Here is a 22719-nt window from a genome sequence, read left to right on the forward strand (position 1 = left end):
TAAAAATAGTGAGTGATTAAAGAATTACGCGTTTTTTTATTGTTAACAATGTTAATAAATTATTTATATAATTTAAACTAAAAATAGTGATCGGTTTTGATATAAATAAAAATTTAATTATAAAATTACTTTGCAAGTAAATTATGCGCACAACTAATAGATGGCGCTACAAACGGTGCTGTATTTCCTTTTTTGTACATAACCTCAATTTGTACTAATTTAAAAAATTAAAATGTTTAATTTTGAAAGATATCCTTTTAGTAATGAAGTAAAGGAAGATCTAGCCGATTTTTTAAAGGTAGCCCGTAAAAATTCCGAAACCCCACAGCATAAAGTGTGGGAAAATGTTCTACCACAGGTACTGAATGAAATGGTAAAGATATTATTAAAAAAACGTTTTTTTTTAGAATAAAGAATTAATTAATGAACTGGATACAATAATTATCGAGAATAAATCTACTATAGATTTAACTGATGATAGTATTTCGAAAAATATAAATGATAAAGATACAAGTAACATCTCAAATGATAGTGCGGATGATGTCTTAATAATTGATGATTTCAATCAGAAATTAAGAATAGATGCAATTAAAGATATAGCTGTCCCTTTAATAGAATTAACATCCATTGAAGAATTTGATGAAGCACTAAACCAAATCTCATCAAGTTACAACAATAATGATATTGAACAAATTTTTTTAACACTCTCAGATATGGTAAATGCAGATCAAACATTTATTATTGGGGATTCTATATTGAATAACAAAAAGTTGGAAATAACCCAATTTTATTTAAGACATTTATTATTACCTAAACTATTCATTGATAACAATAAACAATTATTATTAATGCTCAAGAAATACTTTGAGTCATCAAATTTGAGTTTAACTTGCGATGAATTTTCCCAATCTCTTAATAAATATAAAAATTATCCTCTTGGTTTAATATGTACATTACAAGATTTAAAATTACAAAATAAAAAGCAATTATTAAGGTAATTTTTATTAATAATTATTGAAATAATAAAAATAAAATAAATTTTTTTAGGACATTTATTTTGAACACTTCAACATTGCATCAAAATCATTTTTTAATAATTGAAGCTTTATTACACAATGATATTCAAATTGAAACTCTTAAAAGAATGATGCATTTATTTAGTAGTATATCATCAACGTTTCCGGACGATAAGATTTTTGGAAAGATGCTGTTAAATGTTATTAAACGCTGCAAAAAGAACGTTGTACATTTTAAAAAGGAGTTTAATATTATTATTAACAATCACCAATCTGTATGGAAAAATAGTTTGGAAAAGGAAATTGATGAAAATATGGAAAATAATTCGTTGTTATCACAAAGTTTGAGATACTAAAATAATAGTCATTTTGTTTAAATTAAATTTATTTAATTTAAATCAAAATATTTATTTTCAACAACACAACCTCAATCTTATCTATTTTTAAAGGTATATAGGTGTCGGTAATGTATAATAACCAATTTTACCATCATCATTTTCAATTTCATGGTAGTCAATTTCCCCCCCAGGTTCAGCATGTTCATTCCAAAAATCGGTTAAAATCGAAGATAAAGAATTTGTCCAAGCTTTTTCGGAATGATCACACCATAATTCCTCCAGCACATTCTCCAATTTAACACTCAATATTTTCGCTTTGTGTAAAAGAGAAAAAGCCGCATTTTCTTGATACCTGATATATTTATAAAACGCTTTTAAATGGTAATATCTCGGTGCTATAACCGAAACGACGCGGCTACTTCGTTCTAGATTGTTTAAAAGAATTTTGATTTCTTGAAAAGCTTGCGAAACAGCGCGGACGTTTCTGCTATTTAATTTGCCAACCATAAAAATTAATAAACCTTCTAAAAAGTATAAAGCGGTGTAAATGTTTGCTAATGAATCGTAAGATTTTCCGCCGATTGAAAATTCTTGAAGTTTTGTTTGCCAAATTAAAGCTTTTTCATAATCACCAGTTCGTATAGCCCAAAGCCATAATACCGTAAAATATCTTGTAACCGCTTCCATATCTCTTACAGTTGACATCACTTCACCTTCAATATGATAAATTTTCTCACATTCCAAATAAGGTATTACGCAATAACCGGTTTCTATTTGCACACCGACACATAAAGCATAATACCAAATTCTTCCTGAATTATCAATATCCTCAGCTGCATAATATTCCATTTCAAATAAAATCGTAACAGCTTCCATTAATCTTTTCCTCATAAGTAAAGCTTGAACCAATAAAACCATCACTTTTAATGAATAAGGAGCCGCATTTAAAGTGCTACTTATTCTCAACATAATGAAAGCTAAATCAATTGAATGTTCTAATTCAGATCTTAAAAATCTTGAACAAAAAATCACCCCGTATAGTTTACAAACGCCTTTTAATTCTTGCGGTTCAACGTTGGATTTTTTTCGATGGCACATTCTTAATGCGTGAACTTCCAAAGCGATACTAATAGTTCTATTGCCTTTGTGATTTGCAATTTGCAACATATTCGCGTAAGCGTTGCAAAGAATATAAAAATCCATATTTGATTCTAAAGCTTTTTGTAAACTCATAAGTGCTGCTAATTCGGCATGTTCCCACATATTTAAATCCATATAAAGATTACACATTATAGCCAAACAATTTGAAACGTCATCGCAAAATTCAGCCTCGTAACCTTGTTTAACAATAAACGGTCTCATTATACAAAAAAGTGAAAAATTTTGTTTTAAGTTTAATCGTTGCGTTTTCATGCGGATTTCATTTTTCCTAACGGGAAATGGTATACCATAATCTTTCATTGCTTTTAGAAATTGATCTTTAGCTTCGTTTGTATTACCCAAATCCAATTGACATTTTGCGTATAAAGTACCAATACGAGCCCTAGTCAATGGTATTTGCCAATCGGCGCCTTCTTCAGTACATTCTTTATAAGTAGTTTCCAAGAAATTCGTTGCTCGTTTCAAAATTTTTAACGCTTGAGGAACATTGAACGATAAAATGCAAAGATACGCGTATTCTAAAAGAGCGTCCATCAATTTACTTCTAATATCGGCTCCTTCGCAATGTTGAATTAATTGATAATACATTGCGCTTAAAATTTGTGGACATTGACAATGCGTAAAATCGGCGTACGAAAACGTTTTTGTTAACGATGGACGATAACGTAATATTTTTATTATTTTCATTCCTAATTTATTACGCCTTAGGATTTCTTAAAAATGTGTTGTGTCAATTTTATTTAATATCTTTATACGTAGTGATTCAGTTAAGTGGGTTAATAATACCATGTGAATATCAACTGTTTAAACATCGATACCAAGAAGGAGATTGTTATAAAATTGACGAGATAAAATTGTAAAGCTTTACATAATAAATTGTCTCATAGCGAAAAAAGAAGCAGAAACTTATCGAGTAGAACTATACCAGTAAAAATTATTAAAGCAAGTGAACAAGAAGCCAGAAATGAAATTGCAACTATTATGGAAAACGGAAATATGTAGCACAAAATCAAGTCAAAACTTGCATGAGGCACATCATGACATATGGAATAGAGACTGGATAAAGAATATAGACATGATGAAAATATTTCATACAAAAAAGGTTTAGAATTAACCTATAAAACATATCCAATAAGTTATTTTAGTCCACCGATCAGTAGTACCAACTCAACCTAAGAAAAATAGAATTTTTGACGTTTTCAACAGTTTTCTTCTATAACTCAATAATTATAACCTATGGAAAAAAACATTTCATACAAAAAAGGTTTAGAATTAACCCATAAAACATATTCAATAAATTATTTTAATCCACCGATCAGCAGTACCAACCCGACCTAACAAAAATAGAAATTTTAACGTTTTCAATAATTTTCTGCTATAACTCAATAATTATAACCGATGGAAAAAATATTTCATACAAAAAAGGTTCACAATAAACCCATAAAACATATCCAATATGTTATTTGAACCCACCGACCAGCAGTATCAACCCAACGTAAGAAAAATAGAAATTTTGACGTTTTCATTATCTTGTATAACTCAATAATTATAACCGATGGAAAAAAACATTTCATACAAAAAAGGTTTAGGATTAACCCATAAAACATATCCAATAAGTTATTTTAGTACATCGATCAGCAGTACCAACCTAACCCAAGAATAGAAATCTTGACGTTTTCAACAATTATCATGTATAACTTAATAAATATAACCGATGGAAAAAAACATTTCATACAAAAAAGGTTTAGAATTAACCTATAAAACATATCCAATAAGTTATTTTAATCCACCGATCAGCAGTGCCAACCTAACTCAAGAAAAATAGAAATTTTGACTTTTCAACAATTATCTTGTATAACTCAATAATTATAACCGATGGAAAAAAACATTTCATACAAAAAAGGTTTAGAATTAACCCATAAAACATATCCAATAAGTTATTTTAGTACATCGATCAGCAGTACCAACCTAACCCAAGAATAGAAATCTTGACGTTTTCAACAATTATCATGTATAACTTAATAAATATAACCGATGGAAAAAAACATTTCATACAAAAAAGGTTTAGAATTAACCTATAAAACATATCCAATAAGTTATTTTAATCCACCGATCAGCAGTGCCAACCTAACTCAAGAAAAATATAAATTTTGACTTTTCAACAATTATCTTGTATAACTCAATAATTATAACCGATGGAAAAAAACATTTCATACAAAAAAGGTTTAGGATTAACCCATAAAACATATCCAATAAGTTATTTTAGTACATCGATCAGCAGTACCAACCTAACCCAAGAATAGAAATCTTGACGTTTTCAACAATTATCATGTATAACTTAATAAAATATAACCGATGGAAAAAAACATTTCATACAAAAAAGGTTTAGAATTAACCTATAAAACATATCCAATAAGTTATTTTAATCCACCGGTCAGCAGTGCCAACCTAACTCAAGAAAAATAGAAATTTTGACTTTTCAACAATTATCTTGTATAACTCAATAATTATAACCGATGGAAAAAACATTTCATACAAAAAAGGTTTAGGATTAACCCATAAAACATATCCAATAAGTTATTTTAGTACATCGATCAGCAGTACCAACCTAACCCAAGAAGAATAGATATCTTGACGTTTTCAACAATTATCATGTATAATTTAATAAATATAACCGATGGAAAAAAACATTTCATACAAAAAAGGTTTAGAATTAACCTATAAAACATATCCAATCAGTTATTTTAATCCACCGATCAGCAGTGCCAACCTAACTTAAGAAAAATATAAATTTTGACTTTTCAACAATTATCTTGTATAACTCAATAATTATAACCGATGGAAAAAAAACATTTCATACAAAAAAGGTTTCGAATTAACCCATAAAACATATCCAATAAGATGATATGAGTACGAGACATGATGATGAGACATGATGATATGAGTATGGGATATATCATGAAGACCACTCAAAAAATTGTACACACTTCGACTACGACTTCAGATTTTAACAGATGAACTGATCTAAAACAAGTGGAAGAAGACAGTAATAGAAAATGTGGAACTGCTTAATTATTGGCAGAAATTAAAAGTTTCAGGATAACTTCACTTAACTGAGTCACTTTGTATATTAAAAATAACAAACCAGATGATCTTCTTAGTAATCCTGATCTTATAGAAGATCCATCACTATAATTCGACCAATTTAAGCTTCTAACTTCCCCTGTTGTACTGCTTCCAGGTGACATTGACACTTTTCTTGTCATCATTGCATCCACTGCCCGAACATCTCTTTTTACTTTAACTTGTTTAGCCTTTTTTTTCATGCCCTAAAAGTATGAAATGAATACATTTTTACCTTAAAAGGAATTAATTTTGTTTACATCGTCATATCTGACTCCTAAAACGCGAATAAAGAATGAATTTCCACAACTCTTACACTTTCTCGTTTCTTTTTCTAAATAACGAGCAGCTCTTGCGTGAAATTCTTTTCGTTGGCAATCCGTTAATAAATTATAAGTCGACTCACGAAATGCGTCCAATGAAAATTTAAACATTCCACAAGAAGCATATTTTGGTAAATCTTTACAAGCTTCTAAAAGAATAAATTAAAATGTATACCTAATGTATGATATAGTAATCATAGTTACTTGCACTGTCTCACATAAAATGCAACATAGCTTCTAGTTATTAATTAAACTAACACTAGACCTAGAACTAGAAACTTTCGGTTTAGCCATGCGTTTTTTGAAAAAATGTTTGACGTTCCGGATGCCATGTTGCAACCTTCTTCAGAAACAAGTTCGAAGTGGCGAATTCGGTTAAAATTTGACAATAAATACATGAAAAGGTAATTAATAACTAATTAGTGTCTAATTGTCAACATGTCATGTTGTGAAGTGGAAGCGGCTATTCGCAGAATACCTGCAGTGAAAGCAGAAGAAATTCGTCAAGACATTGCGAGAGTGCTTAAAACAGCAAGGCCACCAAAATCAAACTTAACATTGAACGAAAAACCAGGCAAGATCAAGAGCCTTTCGAACCCAGCCACCTATAAGAAAACAAAAAACGACCCAACCGAGAAGATAGTAAGGAAAATGAAAGAACTGGTAAAATCCACAGAAATCCCAGCAGATCAACAGAAAAGCTTATTCGTACAGGCTCCAGTACCACCAAGGATATATGGATTACCCAAAATCCATAAACCAGACGTCCCACTACGCCCTATTGTCAGTGCCATAAATTCTCCCACCTATCAGCTAACAAAACACCTTTCCAAGATTCTGTCTCCTTTTACAGGTAGAACAGAGTCATATATCAGAATGTGTGGAGTCACATTTTGTAGAATCAATTAGGAGTATGAAGCTAGACCCTCAGGATATGCTGGGAAGTTTCGACGTGGAATCTCTATTCACCAGAGTACCAGTCAAAGATGCCGTGGATGGTCTTCGCCAGAAACGCATCCCGGAGGGTTTGCCCAAGTATGTCCCAGGACTAATGGAGTACTGCCTATCGTCGACATACTTCAGCTGGAAGGGGGAATTCTATGACCAATGCGAAGGGGTAGCCATGGGATCACCTCTGTCTCCTGTGATAGCCAATTTTTACATGGAGATGTTTGAAGAGGAAGCGTTAAAGAAGAGTCCGAAGCTATGGCTCCGTTACGTCGATGACACTTTCGTGATCTGACAACATGGAAAAGAGCAACTCCAGAAATTTCTAGACCACCTCAATTCACAGCATCCCATAATAAAATTTACCATGGAAACAGAAACTGCAAAACAGTTTCCATTTCTGGATGTGTTAGTCACTAGGAAAACAGATGGGAGCATGGAACTGGGAGTATATCGAAAGAAGACGCAGACGAATAGAATAACCACCCACAACAGAAGAGGTCCGTGATTCAAACCTTATTCCAGCGAGCAGAGAGGATATGCGATAAAGAGAACCGAAGAAAAGAAGAAAGATTCCTAGAAGATGTGCTACAGAATACGATGGGAGATATCCGACAAGCCACCAAACCACTCAAACAGAAGGTTGACTCGGTAAGTATGACACCAGCCGGTTTTATCTGTCTTCCTTATGTTCCAGGTGTGACGGAGCGAATTGCGAGGCGTCTGAAGAAGAATGATATCGTGGTACAATACGGTACGGTCAGCAAAATATAAAACGCTCTTCCGATAGCCAAAGATAAACTAACCCCATTAAGAGTCTACCGGCTCTTCAGTTGCGAGAAATATTACGTTGGCCAAACTGGACGTAACATCGAGTGTCGCATCAAGGAACACAAGAGGAACGTCGCAGAGCAATGCCACATAGGAGGACACAGCATAGAGTTCGAGAAACCCAAAGTGCTAGCAAGAAACGGACATTACTTCCAAAGATTGACGAGAGAGGCGATAGAGATTCATCGACATGGGAATAACATGAATAGAGAAGATGGTTGGGAACTCAGCCGCACATGGAAGATGCTAGTGAACTCAACGAAGCCTTCTCCACCCGGATTTGACAAAAACAACTTAGTTGACAATTAGACACTAATTAATTATTACTTTTTAACGTATTTATTGTGAAATTTTAACCGAATTCGTCACTTCGAACTTGTTTCTGAAGAAGGTTGTAACATGGCATCCGAAACGTCAAACATTTTTTCAAAGAACGCACGGCTTAACCCAAAAGTTTCTAGGTCTAGTGTTAGTTCTAGTGATAGTTTTAGTTTAATTAACATCGGGGAAAGCCTTTGTACTTCTAGTTTTACACTAACACTGTTACTATGTAGAACTAACACTATACCTAAAGATAGAATCATTTGGGTTTAGCCGCACATCTCTAAAGACGGCTAAACCCGAATGATTCTAGTTCTAGGTATAGTGTTAGTTCTAGTTTGACACTTGCACTGTCACTAGAACTAATATTAGACCTAGAACTAGAAACATTTGGGTTGGGTCAGCTAAAGAGGGTGAAACACAAATGATTTTAGTTCTTGGTCTAGCGCTGAATAACAATTAAAACTAGAACTAACACTAGACCTAGGACTAGAAACATTCGGGTTTAGCCGTCTTTAGCCAACCCAACCCAAATATTTCTAGGTCTAGTGTTAGTTCTACTTTTACACTAACATTGTTACTATATACATAGAACTACCACTATACCTAAAGCTAGAATCATTTGGGTTTAGCTGCACGTCTCTAAAGACGGCTAAACCCGAATGATTCTAGTTCTAGGTATAGTGTTAGTTCTAGTTTTACACTTGCTCCGTCACTAGAACTAACATTAGACCGAGAACTAGAAACATTTGAGTTGGGTTGGGTTGGGTCAGCTAAAGAGGGCTAAACACAAATGATTTTAGTTCTTGGTCTAGCGCTGAATAACAATTAAAACTAGAACTAACACTAGACCTAGGACTAGAAACATTCGGGTTTAGCCGTCTTTAGCCAACCCAACCCAAATATTTCTAGGTCTAGTGTTAGTTCTACTTTTACACTAACATTGTTACTATATACATAGAACTACCACTATACCTAAAGCTAGAATCATTTGGGTTTAGCTGCACGTCTCTAAAGACGGCTAAACCCGAATGATTCTAGTTCTAGGTATAGTGTTAGTTCTAGTTTTACACTTGCACCGTCACTAGAACTAACATTAGACCGAGAACTAGAAACATTTGAGTTGGGTTGGGTTGGGTCAGCTAAAGAGGGCTAAACACAAATGATTTTAGTTCTTGGTCTAGCGCTGAATAACCATTAAAACTAAAACTAACACTAGATTTAGAACTAGAAACATTCGGGTTTAGCCGTCTTTAGCCAACCCAACCCAAATATTTCTAGGTCTAGTGTTAGTTCTACTTTTACACTAACATTGTTACTATATACATAGAACTACCACTATACCTAAAGCTAGAATCATTTGGGTTTAGCCGCACGTCTCTAAAGACGGCTAAACCCGAATGATTCTAGTTCTAGGTATAGTGTTAGTTCTAGTTTTACACTTGTACTGTCACTAGAACTAACACTAGACCTAGGACTAGAAACATTCGGGTTTAGCCGTCTTTAGCCAACCCAACCCAAATATTTCTAGGTCTAGTGTTAGTTCTACTTTTACACTAACATTGTTACTATATACATAGAACTACCACTATACCTAAAGCTAGAATCATTTGGGTTTAGTCGCACGTCTCTAAAGACGGCTACACCCGAATGATTCTAGTTCTAGGTATAGTGTTAGTTCTAGTTTTACACTTGTACTGTCACTAGAACTAACATTAGACCTAGAACTAGAAACATTTGGGTTGGGTCAGCTAAAGAGGGCTAAACACAAATGATTTTAGTTCTGGGTCTAGCGCTGAATAACAATTAAAACTAACACTACACTTAGAACTAGAAACATTCGGGTTTAGCCGTCTTCAGCCAACCCAACCCAAATATTTCTAGTTCTAGGTACCCAGTAAACAAATTTGCGTTTCAGAAACATTTCTGATACATATTATTGAAACATGAAATGTTTCTTCGACATATTTCTGAAACATAGGTGAAACGTGTCTGAAACTGCTAATGTCCGGCCCTTTTTATGTTTCATTGAAACGTTTCTATTGAAATGTTTCTGCAACATACAGTTGACAATTACGGTACATTACTAAAATGTTTCAATAACGGTTTTGAATTATTTCTGAAATGTTTTAACATTCCTTAAGGAATGTTACGTAAGGTTAGTTCTGTTTACAAACATTAATTATAGCGTGAAGTTTTCTTTAGTAATTAGTAATGCCAATCATAGCGTGAAGTTTTCTTTTGAAATGCCAATTAAACCGTGAAGGAATGTTACTTAAGGTTTGTTCTGTTTACAAACATTAATTATAGCGTGAAGTTTTCTTTAGTAATTAGTAATGCCAATTATAGCGTGAAGTTTTCTTTTGAAATGCCAATTACACCGTGAAGGAATGTTAAGTAAGGTTAGTTTTGTTTACAAACATTAATTATAGCGTGAAGTTTTCTTTTGAAATGCCAATTAAACCGTGAAGGAATGTTAGGTAAGGTTAGTTCTGTTTACAAACATTAATTATAGCGTGAAGTTTTCTTTAGTAATTAGTAATGCCAATCATATCGTGAAGTTTTCTTTTGAAATGCCAATTAAACCGTGAAGGAATGTTAGGTAAGGTTAGTTTTGTTTACAAACATTAATTATAGCGTGAAGTTTTCTTTAGTAATTAGTAATGCCAATCATAGCGTGAAGTTTTCTTTTGAACTGTCAATTAAACCGTGAAGGAATGTTACCTTAGGTTAGTTCTGTTTACAAACATTAATTAATGTTTGTACATACGTTCACAGGCGGTGCTGAAGATATTCCAGACATGTTTCAGACACATTTGTAGCGAAATGTTTCAAATGAAATGTTTCTGCTACATATTTTAATGATATTTCATACATATTTCTACTGAAATGTATTTGATACATATCTTTAGATACGTTTCGTAAAAATCGTATCTGTCACGTATATGAAACGTACTTCTAAGATGTTTCATTTAATTCACTGTACATTAAAATTGAAATGTTTCACAGAGGTTTCTTGTTTACTGGGTATAGTGTTATATATTTTGTTATATTGCATCTTAAGTGAAATTCACTGTGTATTGAAATGATTAATTAAAATTATTATCACCGTAAGGTCGTATCCCTTTACAATCACATTTTACAGTTGTAAATCTTGATGGTGGTAGTAACCGAGCTTCGAACGCCATCATCATATCACCTTGAGTAAAATCGCCGCGCGCGCAATAAAGGACTTTAATCTCAAAAAGAGCCTTAACAGCTGTTTAATATAAAATATTTTAATTAATTAATATTAAATTATTTTCAAATTTACCTAAAGCTGTAGTTCTCATATCCATACAATTCATAACGTAATTCAACATATCTCTTGGGATGGTGTCCCCAATGACGGCACTACATTTTAATAATAATTGCTGATAAGAAGATAAAGCATCGTAAGTTTTTAATATCAATACTAAAAAATAATTAGATTTTTTTTATAATTTAACATTATAATAAGATTTTATTTGTACCATCCAATGACCATTCCGCATCGACATCATAAATATTTTCGTTTTTGTTGATAACGCATATTTGCCAAATATTACTCATTAAATCAAGTGAGGAGGCATATAAACTACCTTTTTCTTCAGCTTCCTTGAAACATTTATCGAGTATATAGTTTTCCTTAATCAAGAAAATCCTTTACCTCGTAATTAAAATCGTACATTCTCCATTTTCCATCAGTGCCCCTATTTCGATTATCCGCAGCTAATAACTCTGCTCTTAATGCTGCTGGCGTTTTCCTCGTAAAAACAGCGTTAGGAGGTACAATTAACCCCAAATCTTTTATATCTGCAAAAGTTGTATCGACAATCACAATTCCTCCACCTTGAACTAAACTAACCAAGAAACTTTCAATCCAACCCGGATTTCCATTACTTCTTGTTTGAATAACTCTAAATAAAAAAAAAAATTTTTATGATATATGTGTTGATAATTAAATAAAAACTTTTCTAAATCAACTGGAATTGCTTGAATATCTAAAATTTGGCATGCTAATCCAGCATGAAACCATTTATCGATGGGTCCAAGATTAATCAACCGACTATAATGATTGTTAAGAACCTTTTTGGCCGATTCGGTTAAACTATTAATACATGGTTTATAAATAGTGAGAACTGTAAAAGAAACGTCGGTTTCAATAATTTCTTGAAGATAAGCCCAAGATTCGTTGTCCATATATTGAACTTTTCTAAGAGCAACTACCCAAAAAGAAGAAAAACACTACAAAAAAAGATTCATTATCAAAAAAAATTTAAATAAGCAATTTTTTACCCCATAACATAATTGTTTAATCATTTTTCCCGTTGCCAATTTTTTTTGTGCAGCTGTTAAAGAATTGAAAAGCGCAGTTTTTTCGAAATCAACGTGAAAGATTGGATTTAAAAGACACAACAGTTCCGGAACTTTCATATTTCTTAAACGACTCAATAAACGAATTTCTCGTTCTTTTGCTGAACATTTCGCAGTAATCCCCAAAGGCCCGGAAAAGTACAATTGGATCCCTCTAAAAGGAACTTTATGATCGCTCGTGTGCAATTTAACAACCGTCATAGGTATATTCTTTGGATTTAAATAAACCAATTCATCTAAAAGGCGACATTTTCCTTGACGAGCATCACCGGATATAATCAAAGTGTTATGATGACTGTATGTTCTCAAACCATCATGAAACCCAGTTTGGCGTCTTTTATAAAGTTCTTCGGCACTTTGTATCATTTTTAAATAAAGTATTAAATGTTCGTCGCGGCCCAAAAGTGGGTATTTATTAATTTCTTCGCCTTCCGCTTTAATACTTAAATCACAATATTAAAATTAAGCAATACAAAAAAATTTAAACTTACTAATGAGATTCCCTAAATTCATAAACAGGTCCGGTTTTTGTAATTCCTTTCAACGTTTTATATTCTTGTAAAATAAAATTGGAAGCTTGTAATTTACTGTGTAAGAAAGTTTCTCGGTCGCAAGTAACTTTATTGGTGTAGGCGCACATTAAACGTGCCGCTTTATTTACTGTTAAACTAATAACGGTGTATTCTCTTCTCAATGTATGACCGACAACACCGCAATATGTTATTCCCGTGGTAACACCAATTGATGTTGTTTTTACATCGGGAAGAGAATTAATTTTCTCAAACATTAAAGTTGCACATCGTAATCCAACTTGGCAATTTAATTCGTGTTTAAATCCTCTTAATCCAAATATAACAACAAACATCAAATCTTTATCGAATAATGAGACTTTGTTTACGCAACCTTCCATTGAATTTGAAATTCTAAAATCAACCGAGAAAAAATATTTTTAATGTTAGACCGTTCGGGCTTACTTGCAAACGTATTTATAACAAGTGTCAACCAAATCGACAAAATCATCTATTTTTATTTTTGTTATCACAACATTCATAAATAAAATTGTTATTTGTCTCATTTCTGTTAAATATTCTAAGGGTTCGTTCATATCTATCCCGCGCATCACCGGTTTTATTATATATTTTCTTAAATGTTCTTTTAAATTCATTTTTACAGCTTCGTTTACCATTGGACGTACTAAAAAGAGGGAAAATAAAGAGTTTTTATTTTTAAAGAGATTAGCTTAATTATTTACTTGAAAAAGTGTCATTTCCAATTTCAGTTTTTGTATTAGATTCATCTTCATCCACTAGAAAAACAATAATTAGTAAGTTACAATAATTTTTTATAAAAATTACATTGTTTTTGGTGTTTATATGATTTTTGAGTACTTCTCCAATTTGCACCCAAACCCATAACCTATCTCAAAAATAAATGTTATATTTTATTCAAATATCTTGAAAAGTGTAATCTCGGCTAATTGTTATTACCGATACTCTTAACCTTTTGTGTCCCAAGAAGTCAAAAACTTTGTGACAGAACGGTACTTGAGAGTACCGTCAAGCATTAAAATATATTTTAGTGATGGTGCAAGTATACAAAAACTTTTATTACTAATATAAAAATAGTACATTTTTTATTACGTTAGAAAATAAGTAACACTTGCTTTAGCTAAATCAAATTATGCCATTCCGAAAAACAGTTCTTTCTTTCATTACAACATAAATAAACATTGCACGCAGTATATTTTGAGTGGGGTCTACCTTTGGTAAAACAATTTTCACAACTTCCTCTTTCTTTTGAACTTGCGCTGCGACATTTTCGTGGACGCAGTAAATTTGAATATTTATTTATCAGACTCAAATGAGACTTGTTCTAAATTAAAGTTCAAAGCTTTCTCTTTAAAATAGTGTATATAAATTGTTGGGTTGGATTGGAAAAATATTAAGAAAAAGAATGTTGAAATAAAACTTACATTTTCGTATAACCTAAAACTGTCAGAAAACGTGCTAATTTAAAAACTTCTGGAAGCCGTATTTATAGAAATTAAGGAATGAGACTTACTCTAAATTAAAGCTCAAAGCTTTCTCTTTACAATGATGTATAATAATTATTGGGTTGGATTGGAAAAATATTGAGAAAAAAAATGTTGAAACAAAACTTACATTTTCGTATAACCGAAAAGTGTCAAAAAAGATACTAATTTAAAAATTCCTGGAAGCCGTATTTATTGAAATTAAGGAATGAGATTTGTTCTAAATTAAAGCTCAAAGCTTTCTCTTTAAAATGATGTATAATAATTGTTGGGTTGGATTGGAAAAATATTAAGGAAAAGAACGTTGAAATAAAACTCACATTCTCGTATAACCTAAAACTGTCAAAAAAGATGTTAATTTAAAAATTCCTGGAAGCCGTATTTATTGAAATTAAGGAATGAGACTTATTCCAAATTAAAGTTCAAAGCTTTCTCTTTAAAATGGTGTATAATAATTATTGGGTTGGATTGGAAAAATATTTAGAAAAAGAATGTTGAAATAAAACTTACATTTTCGTATAACCTAAAACTATCAAAAAAGATGTTAATTTAAAAATTCCTGGAAGCCGTATTTATTGAAATTAAGGAATGAGACTTATTCTAAATTAAAGTTCAAAGCTTTCTCTTTAAAATGGTGTATAATAATTGTTGGGTTGGATTGGAAAAATATTTAGAAAAAGAATGTTGAAATAAAACTTACATTTTCGTATAACCTAAAACTGTCAAAAAAGATGCTAATTTAAAAATTCCTGGAAGCCATATTTATTGAAATTAAGGAATGAGATTTGTTCTAAATTAAAGTTCAAAGCTTTCTCTTTAAGATGATGTATAATAATTGTTGGGTTGGATTGGAAAAATATTAAGAAAAAGAATTTTGAAATAAAACTTACATTTTCGTATAACCTAAAACTGTCAAAAAAGATGCTAATTTAAAAATTCCTGGAAGCCGTATTTATTGAAATTAAGGAATGAGACTTGTTCTAAATTAAAGTTCAAAGCTTTCTCTTTAAAATGGTGTATAATAATTGTTGGGTTGGATTGGAAAAATATTTAGAAAAAGAAGGTTGAAATAAAACTTACATTTTCGTATAACCTAAAACTGTCAAAAAAGATGCTAATTTAAAAATTCCTGGAAGCCATATTTATTGAAATTAAGGAATGAGATTTGTTCTAAATTAAAGTTCAAAGCTTTCTCTTTAAGATGATGTATAATAATTGTTGGGTTGGATTGGAAAAATATTAAGAAAAAGAATGTTGAAATAAAACTCACATTTTCGTATAACCTAAAACTGTCAAAAAAGATGTTAATTTAAAAATTCCTGGAAGCCGTATTTATTGAAATTAAGGAATGAGACTTGTTCTAAATTAAAGTTCAAAGCTTTCTCTTTAAAATGGTGTATAATAATTGTTGGGTTGGATTGGAAAAATATTAAGAAAAAAATGTTGAAATAAAACTTACATTTTCATATAACATAAAGCTGTCAAAAAAGATGCTAATTTAAAAATTCCTGGAAGCCGTATTTATTGAAATTAAGGAATGAGACTTGTTTTAAATTGAAGCTCAAAGCTTTCTCTTTAAAATGATGTATAATAATTGTTAGGTTGGATTGGAAAAATATTAAGAAAAAGAACGTTGAAATAAAACTCACATTTTCGTATAACGTAAAACTGTCAAAAAAGATGTTAATTTAAAAATTCCTGGAAGCCGTATTTATTGAAATTAAGGAATGATACTTGTTCTAAATTAAAGCTCAAAGCTTTCTCTTTAAAATGATGTATAATAATTGTTGGGTTGGATCGGAAAAATATTAAGAAAAAAAAAGTTGAAATAAAACTTACATTTTCGTATAACCTAAAAGTGTCAAAAAAGATGTTAATTTAGAAATTCCTGGAAGCCGTATTTATTGAAATTGAGGAATAAGAGTTGTTCTAAATTAAAGTTCAAAGCTTTCTCTTTAAAATGATGTACATATAATAATTGTTGGGTTGGATTGGAAAAATGTTGAGAAAAAAAATGTTGAAATAAAACTTACATTTCCATATAACCTAAAACTGTCAAAAAAGATGTTAATTAAAAATTCCTGGAAGGTGTATTTATTGAAATTAAGGAATCAGACCTGTTTTAAATTAAAGGCCAAAGCTTTCTCTTTAAAATGATGTATAATAATTGTTGGGTTGGATTGGAAAAATATTGAGAAAAAAAACGTTGAAATAAAACTTACATTTCCATATAACCTAAAACTGTCAAAAAAGATGTTAATTTAAAAATTCCTGGAAGCCGTATTTATTGAAATTAAGGAATGAGACTTATTCTAAATTAAAGCTCAAAGCTTTCTCTTTAAAATTATGTATAATAATTGTTGGGTTGGATTGGAAAAATATTGAGAAAAAAAATGTTGAAATAAAACTTACATTTCCATATAACCTAAAACTGTCAAAAAAGATGTTAATTTAAAAATTCCTGGAAGCCGTATTTATTGAAATTAAGGAATGAGACTTGTTCTAAATTGAAGCTCAATGCTTTCTCTTTAAAATGATTGAACCCCCACAGTGCGGATTGTGTTATTTTTTATACAGATTCTTTCTTGTATAGTAGAAAGTACCGACAGCTCTAAATGCGCCGAATAGATGACTAAAACGAGTGTTTAAAACTACCGGTACTTTAAAGTACCGTCGGGACACAAAGGGTTAAGACGGCTAAACCCGAACATTTCTAGTTTTAGATCTAGTGTTAATTTTACATTTAGCTTAAGAAAAATGTACAACAATTTAACGATAGATAACAAGTAAAACTAGAACTAACACTAGATCTAGAACTAGAAATATTCTGGACATTTTCTAGTTAGATTTCTCAGAGTCTCTCAAGACGGCTAACCCCGAATATTTCTAGTTCTCGGTCTAGTGTTAGTACTTGTTTTACATTGGCACAAGACCTAGAACTAGAACCATTAGTTCTAGTGTTTGTTCAGCGCTTGGTTGTTGTATATTTTTTATTGAACTAGACATTCGGGTTTAGCCGTGCTTTTTAGGTTACCTTTATATGAATTCCATCTTCCATATATTCATATAAATATTCGCTAGGATTCAAATAATTCCAAGCAGTATGACAAATCATAACATCACCAGCAACGCTTTTCTTTTCAGCCGATTTAACATCAAATATCGGTTGGCCAATAACGATATAATGGGAATCGTGTTGATCGCCGATAATCGAAAATACAACAAAACCGGCTGATATTGCTAATTTAACTCTTAAAAAAACTCCAACGTCAGTTTCGTATTTTCCATGTGTTTTTTGGATAACCAACGCGCAATCGACCGCTTGATGAATACAATCTTGCATGGAATCGTTAACGCCACTTTTCCACATGGCAAGGAAAGCATCTCCGGAAAATTTTAAAACGTCCCCGTTATATGACATTATTTCTTGGACCATTGTGCCAATGTACGCGTTTAAGACGTGCGTTAATCTTGAAGGGCCACCTTTTCCAGTTTTGTTGTATTTTTCACATAAATCGGTAAAGCCGGAAACGTCGCCGAAAAGCAAACAAACATCGTAATTTCTATGACTGTAATCGTTACAATTTGCTATTATCTCGTCAGGTACTAATGAAGCCATCACTTTTATGTTATGTTCATCTCCGGTTGTCGACCCTGATTTATTACTTGTTATGGAAAGTTTGGAATCTTCACTAAATCTACGATCTTTCCAATCGTCATTATCATCGACGTAAGTTCTGGTACGCATTGCCCAGATGTATTCTTCTTGACCAACATAATCCACTTAAACACAATATAATTAGATAGATGGTAAACTTAAAAATTAACGTATAAAACTTACGTTGTTCCATCATCTTGTTAAAATTGAATATTTTAAAATTGTCGTTAAAATAAAATTGATTAATTTTATGTTTATATTCGTTGCCATGAAAATTTCAGTTATTTTTGGGCATTAATGAAATAATAATAGAATTTATTTTAATTTTATTATATTCTTTATAATTGGGTCCAGTTGATCTCCATTTTAAATTTTTTATTAATATCTAATATTATAAGAAGATGGGAAATAAAACATCTTGAACTAAAATATACGTGTATCGTATAAAATAGTAAAATCGTATAAATAGAAAAAACTAAGCTATTATTATCGCTTATGACCCAATAGAAATTTAAATACTTGGTTGGGTTGCGCTACTATGTTTGTAAAGATACTCTTAAAAATCTTCTGCAAGCAGAATCTACATTTTTATAAGCGATATGGAGTCTCCCATCACTAGAATGTGATGAAACTTCTGCAGCAGATCTAGTTTTCTATTAGAAGTATCTAGACTTTTAAGTCCTCTGTTGGAACTATTTAGTTTTGTATAAGCAGTTATCTATCAGTAGTATCAAGTGTTTTGTCTGCAGTATCTAGTCTTCTATAAGTAGAATCTTTTGTTCCAGTGGCAGTATTTAGTTATTTATCAGCAGTACTTACTCTTAAACAGCAAGATCTAGTTTTTTGCCAGTAGTATCTCTTATCTGAAAACAGATCTGGATCATTTAACTACAGTACTTAATCTTCTACATCAAGATCTAGTTTCTTGCCAGCAGTGCCTCGTCTCTATAAGCAAATCGGGAATTCTATTAGCGGTGTTTAGTACGTTGTTAGCATTATCCAGCCTTCATAAGGAAAATCTACTTTTCGAATAGCAGTATCTAATCATTTGTCAACAATACTTAATCATCTGCAAAAAGATCTAGTTATTTGCTAGCAGTATATAATCTCTGCTAACAGATCTGGTCTTCTATAGGGAAGATGTAGTCTTCTGTCAGCAATATCAGTCCTTTATAGGGAGGATATACAGGGTGTCTCAGCAAGACCGGTCATTAGACGTTTCTGGGGTTCTGGCCAAACAAAAAATTTGAGAATGCAGACTTAAGTATTATCAATTACGTTCTCTTCATCTAAAATATTTTCAGATTTCTAGCACTTCCGGTTACACCGGAAGTCGCCACCAACTTTATTTTTTTAAATGGAACACCCTGTATATTTTTACATATTTGGATTTGTCTGTTTTCAAGGTTTATAAATAATTTTACTTTTTGCAATTTGATTCGGTCGTTCTCGAGTTATTCGAATTCTTCTAGAAAAATCTGCTCCAGCAGACATTTGTTCAAAAAATCAGAAAACACTCAATTTTTGGTATATCAATTTAGGATTGAGAATATGCTTAAGCAACATGATGGAGTATGTTTTGGTGCCGAGAACTGCGGTCTAGAACGTTTGATCACTTTACTATGGCACGTTAACTTTTCAAAATTTGGAAGTACCATAACTTCATTTTTTTAAATGGCACCCCCCATATTTTATTTTTTAGTCGTCTTCGTTGTCTCATTCTACATCTTTTATATCCCATATGGCCCATACCTAATATTAATAGTTTGGGAGATAATTAGGGTTTTTTGAAAAATGCACACATATATGGATATTTAGCCTAGTGTGCTTCTCAATGAGTTCTTGTCAAAAACTCACTTGTTTACGTCACTTGTCATTATGATGTACGGGGCGGAGCTTTGGGGGTGGAAAGAGCAAGGGCTGTTGGAAGGCGTACAGGCTAGGTATTGGAGATGGGTTTTGGGGTTGGCAAAAGAGACGCCGGAGTACATAGTCAGAGAAGAGGTGAAGGTTGATAAGTTAAGAGTGGAGGCGGGTAAAAGGGCGGTACGTTTTGAGGAGAGGGTTGAAGGGAGGTCTCAATGTAAAATTTTGGGGGAGATTAAGGCAGGGAAAGGGGGTTACGGGCAACGAGGGAGGGAGGAATATTTCAGAAGGGTGGGGTACTCAGTGAAAGCGGTAGATGATAGAAGGAGGGAAGGGATTGAGATGTGGAAAGAGCTGGAGAGCAGGGATAGAGATGTACAGAGGCAAGAAAGAAGGGGGCAGATAAGGGAGAGCAGGTACAACCCTAAGTACGAGGAAATAATAACGGAGGGATTGCCGAAGTACCTGTCGGTGGAGGGGGACGAGGAGGGGAAGAGGATGGTGGCAAGATTCAGATGCGGCAATGAGGAGAGAGCGAATAGGTATTGGATGAGAGATGATGAGAGGGGTTGTAGGCTATGTGGGGGGGAGTGGGAGTCGTTGGAGCACCTACTGAGGGAGTGTGACGAGCTAAGAGAGGAGGTGATCGGCTGGAAGCAGGTGCTGGGGGAGGGGGCAGAGGGAAGAGAATGGATGAGGGAGGTGGTGGCGACTAGGCAGCGTAGGGAGATGCGGGGAGGAGATGGGGAGGGGTAGGAGAGGAAATAAAATGTATTGTATTGTAATGTGATATATGTAATTGTAGTATTGCTAAAAATTTAATTGTTTGTGGAATGTATTGCTGATTTGGTAGCAATAAACTTATATATTAATAACGTACCCAGCCTGTAGGCTTGCTTAATTCGAGGTGTCTGGCAGTATACTCCTGCTCCTACCCCTTCAGGCGTTTTTGATCCATCTGTGTACAAGCAAATGTCTGCCCGAACCAGAGAATTTTCATTTTCGTTCCAGGACTGCCGCTCAGGCAGTACAATCTGGTATCGAGCATTAATCACTGATAGTGATACCGCCAAATCTGACGGCATTGATAGCACAGTATCAGTGCTTATAATGTCTTCCGCAGCCCATTGGTAGGACATGTCGGAACAGTTTTGAGCATATTGCTTAAATCTGTAAATGGTTGTTCTAGCCACTTTCTCTATATGCAAATTCAGAGGAGATAGGCCAAGCAGAACCTCCATTGCTAGAGTTGGCGTTGTGCCTATCGCACCAGAGATTGCCAATCCAGCTACACGTTGAATTCGTGAAAGTTTACTGATAACTGAAGTCTGTCGGACTTTCTTATACCAGGCTGCTGCTCCGTATGTAATTATAGGTCTAACCACAGTCACATAGAGCTAGTACAGTCTTTCAGGGGTAAGACCCCAATTTTTTCCACAAAGACTGCGACAAGTCCACAAGGATAGTCTAGCTTTGTGCAAAACTCCCTGCAAATGTCCATTCCATGACAGGGTTTTGTCTAGGATTACTCCTAGATATTTGACTTCCTTTGAGAAAGGAATTTCTTCACCTTGGATAGTTGGGCGGATTAGTCCATCCAACTTTCGCTTCCTGGTGAAGGGCACAACAATTGTCTTTTGCGGGTTTATTGAGAGGTTCTCTCCCTTACACCAAGCGCAAATGGTATCTAGGGTCACCTGGAGGACTTTAGATATCCTCGGCAAACAGGTTCCTTTGACCATAACGACAATGTCATCAGCATAAGCTTGTATTTCCACACCAACGGCTTCGACTGTCGCAATCAGATCGTCAACTAGGAGAGACCAAAGCAGGGGAGATAACACCCCTCCCTGCGGGCAGCCACCTCCCGGCCTGAAGCGTATCGTATCACCGTGGAGTGAAGTAGAAACTATTCTACTATCTAGCATATTGCGGATCCAACCCGCTATAGTTGCTTCCACTCCCCTGTCAAGAGCAGCTCTTTCAAGAGATTGTGGTATTGCGTTGTTGAACGCTCCCTCTATATCCAGAAACGCACAAACCAAGATTTCTTTATCCTGCAGCGTCCTGGATACTCTATCAACTAAGTTGTGTAGAGCCAATTCTGCTGATTTTCCCGCTTGATAAGCATACTGGTGGCGACTCAGTGGACCAGATACCAATGGCACCGTACGGATATACCGTTCCAGAACTTTTTCAAGGGTTTTCAGCAGAAATGACGTTAGGCTGATGGGTCGAAAGGCATTAGAAGTAGGGACCGAACGGCCCGCTTTGGGTATCTAAGATACCCATACCTTAGTCCATTCTGCCGGCACATATTTCCAGGCGACACTCGCTCTGAAAATTTTTACCAAAATTGGCAACAACAAAGACCTCCCCTGCTGTAACAAAGCAGGAAAGATATTGTCTTCTCCAGGCGATTTGAACGGCTTAAACGTTTGAATTGCCTGATCCACGGATGTGTAAGTGACGACTTTTCTAGCCACACTCCAATCCGTATTTGAGGGGCGCTTTGCCTAATAGCCCGCTGTGGCATTATCGGCCCTCATCATCAGGCTTCCTGGGAAGTGAGTCTGCATTAGAAGCTCCAACGAGGCTCTGCTAGAGTCCGTAAAACTACCGTCAGGCCGCCTAAGTGAGTCCAGGGGTAGTGCCGGATCTCTAGCGAGAATCTTGTGAATTCTTGCACTGCTGGGTGTGTCTTTCA

General features: G+C 33.5%; 3 protein-coding genes across 3 annotated transcripts in view; 2 read left to right on the plus strand and 1 right to left on the minus strand.

The window, feature by feature from the left end:
- The window catches only part of LOC111420849 (shavenoid), a 372982-nt gene that overhangs the window by 197907 nt on the left and 152356 nt on the right, over nucleotides 1-22719 (plus strand). The gene's annotated exons all lie outside the window — the stretch shown is intronic.
- LOC111420847 (uncharacterized) lies at nucleotides 185-4439 on the plus strand. The gene is made up of 3 exons (XM_023053893.2): nucleotides 185-358; nucleotides 408-994; nucleotides 1048-4439. The coding sequence occupies exons 1-3, from the start codon at nucleotides 233-235 to the stop codon at nucleotides 1370-1372; spliced, it is 1038 nt and encodes a 345-aa protein (XP_022909661.2). The 5' UTR covers nucleotides 185-232; the 3' UTR covers nucleotides 1373-4439.
- Nucleotides 1383-18410, minus strand: LOC111420845 (adenylate cyclase type 10-like). Its single transcript, XM_023053892.2, has 15 exons — nucleotides 18330-18410; nucleotides 17523-18271; nucleotides 13812-13872; nucleotides 13709-13762; nucleotides 13431-13650; nucleotides 12948-13379; nucleotides 12379-12898; nucleotides 12053-12327; nucleotides 11750-11999; nucleotides 11574-11697; nucleotides 11375-11515; nucleotides 11171-11320; nucleotides 5899-6110; nucleotides 5661-5844; nucleotides 1383-3228 (listed from the first exon to the last, which is right to left on the minus strand). Exons 1-15 carry the CDS (start codon nucleotides 18340-18342, stop codon nucleotides 1460-1462), a joined length of 5154 nt encoding a protein of 1717 aa, XP_022909660.1. The 5' UTR covers nucleotides 18343-18410; the 3' UTR covers nucleotides 1383-1459.

The sequence above is a fragment of the Onthophagus taurus genome, chromosome 7 (genome assembly GCF_036711975.1).
Source record: "Onthophagus taurus isolate NC chromosome 7, IU_Otau_3.0, whole genome shotgun sequence".
NCBI classification, from domain to species: Eukaryota; Metazoa; Arthropoda; class Insecta; order Coleoptera; family Scarabaeidae; genus Onthophagus; species Onthophagus taurus.